General features: G+C 39.4%; 2 protein-coding genes across 2 annotated transcripts; both read left to right on the top strand.

The window, feature by feature from the left end:
- The first annotated feature begins 1,691 nt into the window (after positions 1-1,691).
- Positions 1,692-5,661, top strand: LOC105566911 (interaptin). The gene is made up of 7 exons (XM_012021308.1): positions 1,692-1,858; positions 2,068-4,157; positions 4,237-4,343; positions 4,403-4,645; positions 4,692-4,834; positions 5,155-5,318; positions 5,379-5,661. Exons 1-7 carry the CDS (start codon positions 1,724-1,726, stop codon positions 5,659-5,661), a joined length of 3,165 nt encoding a protein of 1,054 aa, XP_011876698.1. The 5' UTR covers positions 1,692-1,723.
- Positions 5,644-9,449, top strand: LOC105566848 (probable GPI-anchored adhesin-like protein PGA55). Its single transcript, XM_012021198.1, has 5 exons — positions 5,644-6,173; positions 6,248-6,509; positions 6,671-8,455; positions 8,529-8,854; positions 8,999-9,449. The coding sequence occupies exons 1-5, from the start codon at positions 5,880-5,882 to the stop codon at positions 9,239-9,241; spliced, it is 2,910 nt and encodes a 969-aa protein (XP_011876588.1). The 5' UTR covers positions 5,644-5,879; the 3' UTR covers positions 9,242-9,449.
- Positions 9,450-12,668: the final 3,219 nt, after the last annotated feature.

Here is a 12,668-nt window from a genome sequence, read left to right as displayed (position 1 = left end):
ATGTCATCAATGGCCTAACGACTGAACTTACGAAAGTCGAGGTTTTCTTTAGGCGCCAGGAATATCGCTTTGGAATTCTATGAGTGACTATTATTACATGGCCTTAAACCTTTATAACTGGAGCAAGGACTAGAATTTTTCATCGTAACTATCTAACGGTTTGAAATATACGTCTATCTTGACGCAATAATGTGCGAAAGCCTTGCGAGTGAAACCGGACCGTTCACCACCGAGTCGACCCGCGAAAAAGTGCGTGCCACTGTGACGTAAGACGCGCGTTATTGTACCGATCGTGATCGCTCAAGAAACATCGAGAAAGCGTAACTGGGATCGAAGCAATGACAACTATTATACGCGCGACCTAGATTTAAAGACCGTATGTCTTTCAAAATCTGCGTACATGCAATAAATAAGATTATAATCTAAAAATGACTAATAGTATCAAGTATAATATTGCTACACATTCCAGTCCTAAAAGAATTAATTAATCGCGGCCGTTGCGTTACCGATACAATCGAACCGGTTGCATCAACATCGGCTGCCCAGTTAGTATTGATCAGCTACGAAGTCGATCAGTTACATTTTCACGCTTTCTTTCTAATACATTGGAATTGTACATTTTGGTTTTATCGTCATTAAAATGATATAAAAATTCACGGAAATCGGAGAGCACAGAAATCCGCGAACGCTTCCCCGCGCGAACTACGATCGCACGAGAAAATACAGAATACTGTGCGAACCAAATGTTCTATTATCACGACGGTAAGAACGCATGGAATCGCAGCTACTGCGTAGAAAGACGCGTCTGGCAAAGTAGACGACCGTGCGTCGTGCCTCGAGAAGGGGAAAATAAAAAAAAGGCGGATCTATGCACGGCGAAGAAGGACTTGCACCACACATGTTGGCGCGTCGCGATTTCCCGCTATCGTGATCCTCAGAGGCCATCCCGGGAGTGCACGGCATTTACGAATCGCCACCGTGCGTCTTTTCCGCTGGATTATGTTGATAGCATCATTCGCGAACATCATCGTCGACCGCGCGACGAAGAGTCGACGACGACGGCCACGACGACAACCGACGACGTTGACGAAGGCAACGGCGACGGGGAGTCGACGAGGGGCGAGCGCGGAATCTGAAATCGAGAGGAAAAACAGGCGGCACTCATATGTGTTGTGCATCCAGACGCAACGAAAACAAAGCGAGAGAAGATCGCTGACGAATAGATATCGTGGACGAGACAACCCCGTAACCGCTAACATTGTGCTTGCATACTGCCGCGTGCGATCGATCATCTATGCCAATCAGCTCGGTGTTTTCTCGATGCTGCATTTAAGATGCGGTGCATTTTCCACCGCGAGAAAAGCGCGAGGATGACCGGCCTCATGGTTGCACGCGTGAATCGCGGACGCAGATTGGATCAGAACGTTCCAAGATTCCGCGTTCAGTCTTCGGGAATCCCATTCGCCGGGCAAGACAAACGAGATATAAAATCTTAATCGGTAAAAGAAAAATTGGAAAATTATATTCACGCTTCACGATGTGACGTTGCGACTTGAAGAGCGCGGAGATGGCCCACCCTATCGACTAAACAACTTGTAACTGACGGTGACCATGGCGCCGCGTTCTTGTTTTCAGTCATCGGTCACGTCAGTTCTGTTTGGAATTCGCGATCTGCGTTTTCATAGATTCCAAGAAAGATTTGATTACAAAAGCGTTCTTAATCATGAGCGCGTTTGAGCGCGACGATGAAACGATAAACTCACGCGATCTCTCATTCAGTTCCCTAGCAGAGAATGCCAGTCAAATTTTTATATTATCTGGTGCTCGTACAAATGCATCTTCTGTATCCGATCACAAGGTAAATACTGCGAAGACATTTCTTTCATTTATTACATAACGCTTTAATGTGATGCCTCGTGCTTCTTCTCGCGTTTTACATGATATTTGCAACGTTTATTACGTTTCTATATGTTAAATATGGATACAAAGATTAAAATGTTTCTATATCTTGTTTCTCGCGATTGTATTTGTAAACGGAATAAATCGATCAATTCATATTTTCAAAAGGTTGTCGAGGCTAGTCCAGCAGAGCATGAGATTCTAAACTATACTGCGAGGTCCCAATCTGAAGTGGAGAAATGTGAAAATTTATGCGGAAGTGAGAAAATAGAAACAACAAACGCCGTCAATGAATACAACGCTCCGCCAGTTTCCTTAAATTGCGATCAGATGATCGATTTGAATCATGAAAATCTGTCTTATTTTAATTCTCGTATGAGCGATTGCGATGTTTCCATATACCATGATTTCGATTATAACGAGACAGTTCAAGAAGATGATTCTAAAGACAGTGAGAAAATGATTCAAGAGGAATTTCTGACAAATGATCAACGCACGAGTTCTTTAAGTAACCTAACAGAATTGCTGGAAAGTTTTGTTAGCATTGATTCAGAGCATGAAAAAATATATCAGACAGGATGTGGTGGAGAAAAACTCGTCGATTCAGGGATTTCTTTGACTAGTGGATTCAACGTAGAGGATGATAACAAGACAATGCGACAAGCTGTTGATAATAATGATAATTCGCAGGATATTTCTGAAAAAGGCGATGTTGTCACATGTAAAACTGTTGAAGAAGGCATTAAAAAAGTGAAAGAGATGAAGCTTGCACAAAATGTTGCATGCATAAATATCGAAGGTTCTCTGCGAGAAAAACTAGATAAAAAGAACATATCACTTTCAACAATAGAACCTGATAATTATTTTATGAGTAACGAGAGTTATTTTAAAGACGACTTGGAGCTCCTGAAACGCATAGAAGAGAACGCGAGGCATACGTCAAGAGCTGACGATGACGATATCGAAGAAACGATTACAGAAATAAAAAAAATGGATAAGATAATCAAGAATCTTTGCACCAGCGACGATGAACATTACGATTCGGCGGAAGAACGAATGATAGAAGGCTTAACCGCAAAAATGGAGAACGATCACGATGACGTGATGACGAAAATCATCGAAAGCTGCCCCCATGTCCCTGCCAATTTTCAGCAATACTCACCTATCCCGAGTACAGATCTCATACGATCGACTAGCGAATGTGTAATTAAGAAATTTCGAGAAAACGAACTTTTCCCGTGTCGTCGCGTCGTTTCCGAAACTGCCATAGCTAAAGAAGATATACTAAGAACTATCGAAGAAGCGGAGAAGATATTAACTGACGGTCCGTGTTGGGACGTGTCAGCAACAAAAAATGCTATTCAGATAACTGAGAATTGCGACAAAAACACTTTGTCAGAAAAATCTACGGAAAAGGTAAGAGATGATAAAGAAAAAGATGAAAGAGTCAATGAGACAGTAAATAAAAAGGGAATTGATTTCACCGAGAATAAAGACACTAAAATAAATTCAACAAATACGATAAATGAAAAGATTGCAATCTCAGAGTCTGACATTGTTGAAAGTAATTTGCAGAAATTAGCTGAAATTACATGGCCAGATCGTCCTAGGTCGTGCATCGAGATACAAGAAACTTTGAAGAAGATGGCCGAGGAAAAGAAGAAAATAGAAGAGCGAAAGAAAGAATCGCTAGAGACATTATCCAAAAAATTAGAGGAAATTGATAAGCTCATTGCCGATCATAATTATGCCTTTTGCGTATCTGATAACAATTCCTGTGAACACAAAACTCTAGAGGATGTCACCGGCGATTCCGACAGTCTCGACGAATTTCAAGTTCAAATTGATCCGGAAAGCTTCGAAGTTCCTCTAACAAAATTCGAAATAACCGAGAATTTGAAAGTCGAAGAGTTAGAAAAAGAATTGGCGAATGAGATGGAAGAGCACAAGAAACTAATGGATGAATATCAGGAAATTATTGCTACAGATTTAGAAAAGATCCAGTTGACTTTGGAGAAGTCAGAACCGATACAAGCTTGCGATGACGCAAATGTCGATGAAGAAGCCAAAAATGAATCTAAAAATGAATCTAAAAATGACGAAAAGATAGGTGAGGAATTTTCAAATGAAACGTTTGAGACGGCGATTGAGGTCGATTCGGATTTCGACGATTCTTTCACGGAGGAGTTGAAAGAACCGGAAAAGACATATGTCAAAGGAAAAATCTATGACTTCGACGAGAAAAAGCATGGTGTTAGGTGAGTTCTCGAAATATTAATTTAACACACTAACACGGTTAATCGTTAACATCCATTAAAAAACGGATAATGATTTCAGAATGACGGAAGAACTAATTAGGAAGCACTGCAAAGAACACAAACTCTATCAGACTCCGTATTTGAACGACGTTTTGTATTTGCATTATAAAGGCATGCATTATAAAGGCATAATACACGATTGTATCATTCATATAAAAGGTGTCAAGAAAGAATTTGTTTTTTAGGATTTACCTTCATCGAGAGCCTCGAAAAATACACAGGTCTGAAGTGTCTGTGGCTAGAAAGCAACGGTATACGAGAGATTGCTAATTTGGAAAATCAGAGCGAACTCAAATGCCTCTATCTACACCACAACCTTATCAGTAGGATCGAGAATCTCGACTGCCTAACGAAGCTCGACACCCTGAACCTCTCGCACAACACGATACGGAGGATCGAGAATCTCGGTGACTCGAGTCGAGAAGCGGGTATTATCCCAGATGACCTTGACCTTGACGTGCTTCTGCTTTTCAGACAGCCTCAAGTTCCTGAACAACCTGAACCTGTCGCACAACTATCTACGAGAAACCGCTGACATCGAGCATCTCCGTCTACTACACGCGCTCTCGATCTTGGATATCTCTCACAACAGGATCGACACCTGCGACGTCGTTGACGTAAGTCGATAATTACGCACAACCGGAATATATTTCCAAAATGGCAGGTAAAACGCGATTAGAATAAATATTAAATAATATTCGATTGCAAATTAATATTATCTTAATTGTGCACGTAAAAATTGTTATAGTAATAATCATTAATTGCGTTATAAATAAAAGCTTGATGGTTTCTATCTAGTTTTTTTCTAAGTTAAGTTAAGAACACAAAGCTCATTTAGGCTTTACATAGATTTGTTAGAAAATATTTTCACGATAGGGCTTAATCCCTTCGAGGTGTCTCATTTGCTGAAAGCGCGTGCAAGAGTTGAATTGTTTAGATTCTGGGAGATATGAAGTCATTGCGCGTTGTAACGTTGACTGGCAACCCGGTGCTCAAGCAGATAAAGATGTACCGCAAGACGATGATTCTTAAGTGCAAGAATCTTCAGTATCTAGACGATCGACCAGTGTTTCCACGCGATCGTGCTTGCGCCGAGGCCTGGTAAATTTAACAAGTGCCTGTGAAAAAGTAATAGCTCGCTTATCCCAAAATATCTTTAAGGATGCGCGGCGGCGTCGACGAGGAGGTGGCCGAGAGAAATCGATGGATCCAGGCGGAGCAGAAGAAAATTAACGACAGTGTCATGGGTGAGTTAAAAGATTCGTTACTTGAAGCGGGCTCGAAATGGCCACCCTTATTCCTTTTCACTCCTTTCACCTGTTCTGTTCCTCGGATGTCGGTCTTTGTTTACCTGTCGAACATCGCGCCCGCCCTCGAAAGCCCTGATAAACAAAAGGAAGCTGCGCAAACCGGTCGAGGCGTCCGAAAAGGAGGCGACGGATAAGAAGAAGAAAGAGAAGGAGGAGGAGGAGGAGGAGAACGAAGAAGTCGCCACGAAATCAAACGTGTGCACCACGACGAGGAGCAGCGGACTGGTAAGAACTAGTTTCGTCAAGGTCTGGTACAGAATTCGTGCTTTGAATAATATCACCACCATCGGTCCCGTCGGCTATTTGATCATTCACGACGTAAAACCCGCACACCTTCCGATCTCCTGCACCCATGATACCGGCTACGATGAACACGCTAAAGCTCGACTTGGAAAGGAAGAAAAAATCCGAGGAGCGATCCTTCCTCAGTTCCTACGACTCTCTATCGTCGTCGTCGTCGTCGTCGCCGCCGTCGTCGTCGTCGTCGTCGTCATCGGAAGACGAACAGCTCGCAGGCGACGAAGAAAACGAACGCACGCGGCAAAAAGGAGGCGAGGAAAGTGACGGAAGGAGGCCAATGGCGGAGCAAGAGAGAAAAGTTTCCGATGGAAACAACGGGGAGCTTCTGCTGCCTTGGAAAGTCGAGGTATGCGATCCTTCTTATAACGTATGGGAATTTAAGGAGGAATAAAAAGTTGTTCACCTATTCCTCGTTGCTAGGTTCGGGACGAGATTCAACCGCGAACACTGATCGAAGAAATATCGGAATCTAAACAACAATATACTACTGATGATGTAGGAAGAAAATCGCACGAGGAACAAATTTTGAATAATTGTAAAAATATACACGATCCACGATCCAGCGATTGTATGCTCGATAGGAAAACTGCTGATTATAGAAAAGTAATATTGAAATCACAGATGGAAAAGGAAAAGACGGCGGATCCAGAAAAATCGATCAATGACAATAATGAAACAAATGGTGAGCGAGTTATTATTAAAGAATTAATTTTTTCGTGCCACCCTTAGCTAGACAGTTTTGTCAGTGAGACAATAATTACGCACATATAATTAAAGAAAAATTTTCGCATTGTCTATAATTGTTCTTACCTTGATTAAATTTGCCATTAAACTTTCTTACAGATCATAAAAACGAGAGAATATCTACCTGTTCAGTATCGTGTGACACGTCGGATTTAAAACAGACATTAGAAGAAGATAAGTTCGCAAATACAGTCATCAACATGAGAGACGATACATCGAGTAAAAATAACAAGAGCTATCACAGAAAAAGCAAAGAATATCCGTTCGGTTCTAAACTTAGCAGTATCCGAGAAGAGATGAGAGAATTCTGCGACAGTATGGATAGGTTTGTTGACGAAAACAGGATAGTGTTCAAGAACGGCGAGGTGGAAGGATTCTGGGGCGAGAGAAAGATGGTGGATGAGAATTTGCAAACTGATTTTGTTGATGATAGGAAGATTCAAGAAACCGGGATCAAGGTTTCCGCGAGCGAGGAAGATAAACTGCGATGGTGGAGTATCAAGGAAAGAAAACTGAAGGTCAAGGAGACTCTAAAGAAACGAGAGGACGAAGCAGAGAAAAACAAAGTAGAGGTAGAAGATACCGAAAAATTCGATTGCTGTTCATCGCAAGATAGAAAACAGCCGATTGATACTACGAATAATTTTCAAGATATCTATGACATGGTGACACTGAAGACTTATCCATCGAGTGTCCTTCCGGATTCGACAGAAGTATATTCCATAAAAGATGCGGAAAATTATGACTGCGAGAAACCTATAAAAAGACAAGAACAATCGGGTGGAGTGTTCAGCAGTCTCTTTGCTGAATTGAGAAATCGGGACTGTGTACAAAAAATACACAAGCCGAAAGTTTCAGCCGAATTAATGGTTCTAGAAGAAAGATCGGATTACGAAAAAACAGCCATCGATACGAAGAATAAGAGTGTCTCTACCCTCATCAATATGGAAGGTCTTGTTGATTGCAATGAACAACATTTAAATGAAACTATTGCAGAGGAGGATAATTCTTCTCCGAAAATCGAAATTTTGGAAGACAAAGTTAATCATTTTTCGGTTGAATCTTACGAAGGGAAGAGAAACATTGATGAATCCGACGACGATTCCTTTAAGACAGCAACGTCCATTCAAGAAGATTTACAAGTTTCGGAAGGCAATTATGAACCATCAGAAGTTTTAATTAATATGGAAAATAATTGTAACAAAATCACCGATTCAATTAAAGTAGATAACCAATGGAAGGAAATAATTTTAAATAAGGAACATAACGACGTGATTTGTGAGGATGAGAAAATCAATAATAAATCAGAAAAATGTGATACAATCGAGATATCAAAGCAAGAATTTTCAACTGAGCAATCTAATTCCCAAAGGAAATCGCTCGTTCGAACGATGGATCGTTTTTCCTTAGAAAGAACAAGTCACTCTTCAAAACTGACAGGTAAAAGAATTCGCGAGGCGGAAGATATCGAGGTTAGCAACAAGAAATCTTTCCTGATCGAGGAAATAAATCCCGGAAAGAAACCGGAGGAACGCAAATCTCGTAACCAAATTTCTGAGAGATGCAGACAGCATCTGATACAAGAAACGAAGAAATTCGCGAGGAAAGTATCGCCGTTGATCGACAAATGCATAACAAATCTGATAAAAGAGACGGAAGATGCAGGCGAAAAATTGCAATGTCATAAATATTATAATCCAAGTCTCGAAGAGCACTTGCCATTCGGTTGCGTTTCGAAGATGAATCTTAGTAAACTCGCGGGCAATTTTGGTGACAATTGTGACAATAAATCTAACGATATGACAAATGTATATCCCGAAAAACAAGAATTACTGACGGAACAAACGATCAATTCGCAATCCGCCGTGTCAGCTAGTCATTCTGGTAAGATTAGTATATAAATATAACAAGTAATTTGAAATTTAAAATTATTTAGAACTGTACTCGTCTTTTCTAGATATTCAGTCGCTTGCCAATCTTTTACGACAATCCGAGGACTGTAAGTCGGAGTCACCGGCAATGAATGCCAATGTATCATTTTACAAAGAATTTTGCGATCATCTACATGAATTAGAGAGCAGAAAGAAATTATTGATCAAGCCAGATTTTGTAATGGACAATCAAGAATCGAAGGAAATATTACCTGATAATAAATTACTAAAGAAACCGCTGATTGAGGTGATTTCTAAATGTTCTACAACGTCCGAAGAACAAACTTGCGAGCAAAAAGGAATTGAAGAACAATCACATACCAATTCACAAACTATTTCCCAACAAACAGATGTTAGTATAATATTATACATATATAATCAATGTCTTATACATCTATAAAAATTCTTTCGTACGTAAAATTATTTTTGTTTTTAATTAAAAAAACTTTTGGCTGTGATTGACTAAATATAATATTAATTTATACATTACCTTCAGGCTGTCTTCAAAAAATCCGAAGAGACGGTTGAGATATCTGATGATTTTGAAAACTGTATTAATCAAGAAAGCGCAGTTAATTCGAAAGAAGAAATCAAGATTGTAACATTATGTACAGCAGTAAACACAGAATGCAAGGAAGAACGTGTATTGCCGAACGAGGAACGCAAAACCGTCACGACAAATATGAAAAAGAGTATAGAGATGCAAGTTGCACAGGACAATTATAATAGAATTAATTAAAGTTTTACTATATTATTGTTAAATAAACAAATGCAGTTAATGCACTTGATCGAGGACAAATATTAAAACTAGGAACGAACTTTACTTTTTAGTAAGTTTTCGCATGATTGAAGAATCTGTTATAACAGATATAACGTTCATTAGTTTAAGTTCATAGAATGTTCAATATTTCTCTTGCTTTTCTCTCTGAAATAAATATGTTACTTTCAAGGCTCGTCTTAAATTTGGGAACTTTGAAACTTGGTCGAAATTTCAAAAGAAACGGCAGGTGGTGGAATGGGTCGGCCTTCTACTACGTACACTTTATTTTTGTGTCCACACTCACATCAATTATATAATAATAATAATCATAATAATGACAATGGCGGTGATGTCGATGAACCATAATTAATAATATTAATAATAATTAATCCGTAATTATGTGCAATGATAACCGGTCGCACGCGAAAAAAATGGTAATCTGTCACGTTTAAATATATTACATCTTTACCGTCGCCCTTCTTGTCAGCCTATGGCTTTCAAACAGATCCCAGGTGGATCGCTTATTCCTGCAGAAGCTATCACCTTGTCACTTGGCAAGAAGCTCTTGATATTATAATATATTTATATAGAGTGATACCGCGTGTAACGAAACTGTCCCCCCTTCGTCGTGAAACTTCTTTCGTCTTTATCACTTCCCGTCCTCACGTACCCCATCTCGCTTTATTTACGCAGGGGATCTGTACGAATGTATACCCCTCCTTCGTCCCAAACAAACGTAAGGATTACATACCCGCTAGGATCGTTTATAGTAATAGATTTATAAATATGCACGTATATATCACCTCGCTCCTCCGCACAGGCACGCAAAACTCAAATTTGGTATCTTGTTTCTGCTTATATTTTTTTTTTGTATCTTCGTTTTCTTCGCCTCACATTCACCCTTATGTAGTTACTTGTGATCTCGTGCGCTTCTTTTCGCTCTCGCTCGCACTCTCGTTTGCTCCCTATAATTGTAAATTATTCTTCGGAACGTACCGAGTGTCGACAAAGAGCGGATCAATGATCGAGAATGAGAGAATCGCGACGATGTAGGTTTAGGTAGTTCTTTTGTGCGTGACTCTTGTCGCCATCCATCGATCGGTTCTCTATCGACACTTGCACGGTCTCTTTGGGTTTATCTCCTCGTACTATCGTATCGTTATCGCGATCATATTTATGGTTATTAACCGTCGCGGTTAATAATTATTTAATGCGTTCTTACACCTTACGACTTATGGTTTACGTTACAGAGAGTATCTTACATGCTAAGTTTCTCTTTTCAAAAATTGGGAAGTTAGCCGTTTTTTTGTTCTTTCTTTTGTCCCTTATTGTAGGGTCGTCAACTTCATCGTCGAATACGCATAGTTTCGTCGATATCAAAAACGAACGGCGCCTCTGCGGGAAAAGATGCTTCTTATTATCCGCTTTGTTTCTCAGAGAAGAATATAAAAGAAGCAATTATGCTTGACACAGCAGCTTAATGCCGGTTACCCTAATTTGCAATCACGAAGTAAAAGCAACAAAAGTTTGTCACACCCGTCGCCTCTCTCTTTTTTATTTTGCAACTTGATTTTTATTATAAGAAGATTCTTTAATTACTTTGACACTGAAAAACGCGTCAGTCTTTTGCTCTGATGCAATAAAAATAAAGCCTTCCTCGCCATTTCTTTCTTCATTACTTTTTCATACTTGTTCCCGGTTCGGACGAAGCTTCGTCGTAACTTAATCGTTAAAAGTGATGCATTTTCATTTCGTAAAAAGAGCGCGATCTATAAGCGTTTTCGCGGATAAATTCTGGCAAACTTTGTACTTTGATAATTATTTTACAAGTAAGATTGTGATTGTGACATCGCGATAAACTGGAGATGAAAAGAAGATACGTAAATTGTAATTTTATATGAAGAAAAAATGCAGAAATGCAATTTTTAGTTCAAAGATATGTTCCAAATATCACTGGCGAATGACATTATCTAGCTTGAAAATATATCTTTTCTTTTTATCTTTAATATGGATTATACACCGGTTCCTCGATATTTAATTACGTTAAGAAGCGTAAAAAAGTTTAAGTGCACAAAAATACAGCAAGTTCATTAATTTCCCGCTTTTCTCCTTCATGATTGCAGATCGAATGCACCAGACTTTCATAACACTAGATTTACAATAAAATCACGTAAAAATCGTTAGACGATTTAAGGCGTGTCTAAAGGAAACTTTACAAAACCATAACGTCTCAGTGATGAAGTTCATAAAAATGACGTCTCTCTCTCTCATTAGTATTTCGGAACGTTACTAGAATCGCGCGTATGTCAATGAGAAACGCTGTGAAGGAATCGAGTTGACGCTATTAATATATGAAGTAACAAAAGCTCGTGTCTCAAATTCGTAATTCGCTTAGGATTTGCACTTGCGTCTCCACATTCTCTTAGGTATATTTACGTATGTATCTGCGTTTAAAAAAACTCGCCGATAACTACAACGACTTAGGATACGACATTGAAATCGAAAGATATTATCGAACACTATGCAAACACGGCCCTCAATGTGTTCATCGTCTTCTTAACTGGACTCGCGATGATGTTTCTCTGAGCATACTAATCGGGCGCTCCAATGTAATAAATTCTTTATAAAACGCAAATAACTGAATCTTCAATCGATTTTTATTTACTCTTAAACAATTTATCGTGGCTTCCACTTGGTGCAGAAACGTTAAAACACATTCGAATTTATGATCTTAAATTGCACAGAGAAAAACGCACAAGAGAGGGGTGGGGGGGGGGGGGCAAGCGATTCTCACGTACTCGGTCATACAAATCACGCAGTTTTTCGAAATGAAGTTATTAATCGAACGCCCCTATTCATCCGGCGCGATTTTTATCTCACATTTTAGAAGCTGCGACGGGAGATACAATCACGTTCTGAGATGACCCCTAATAATACCTAATTGTACACGAATCTGCATCCTTTTAATCATATTTACCAAATACCGCTCGATTTTCTATGTCTGACCTATCGGATGATCAATGAACGCGGGCAGATGATCTCTATATGCTCAAAAGAATCATCTCTGGGTTGTTTCTCGCGTGAAATTCGCTATTGCGGAATGTTATCGGATATCATATTATTTTGATAAATTTCCCGGCGAAAGTTGAAGTAAATAGATGCGATACTGAAAGCCAACGTAGCTTATTACAGCAGAAAAATGTAATTATGTGTACATGTGTATGTGTGTGAGTGTAAAAGGATAGCTTTATTTTATTTTCTATCTGAACGACCTATCCGATGTGGCCAATGAAGCGGGCAGATAACGTTTGTGCTCGAAAGAACGACTTCTGGATTATTTTTCGCGTAAGCCTTTCTACTGCAGAGTATTATTGGACGATACGTGAAAGTTTAAATAAAGATGTAA

This window comes from Vollenhovia emeryi, unplaced genomic scaffold (assembly GCF_000949405.1).
Source record: "Vollenhovia emeryi isolate VEMERY1.0 unplaced genomic scaffold, V.emery_V1.0 DF939142.1, whole genome shotgun sequence".
NCBI classification, from domain to species: Eukaryota; Metazoa; Arthropoda; class Insecta; order Hymenoptera; family Formicidae; genus Vollenhovia; species Vollenhovia emeryi.
This window is presented reverse-complemented; position numbering and strand designations above follow the sequence as displayed.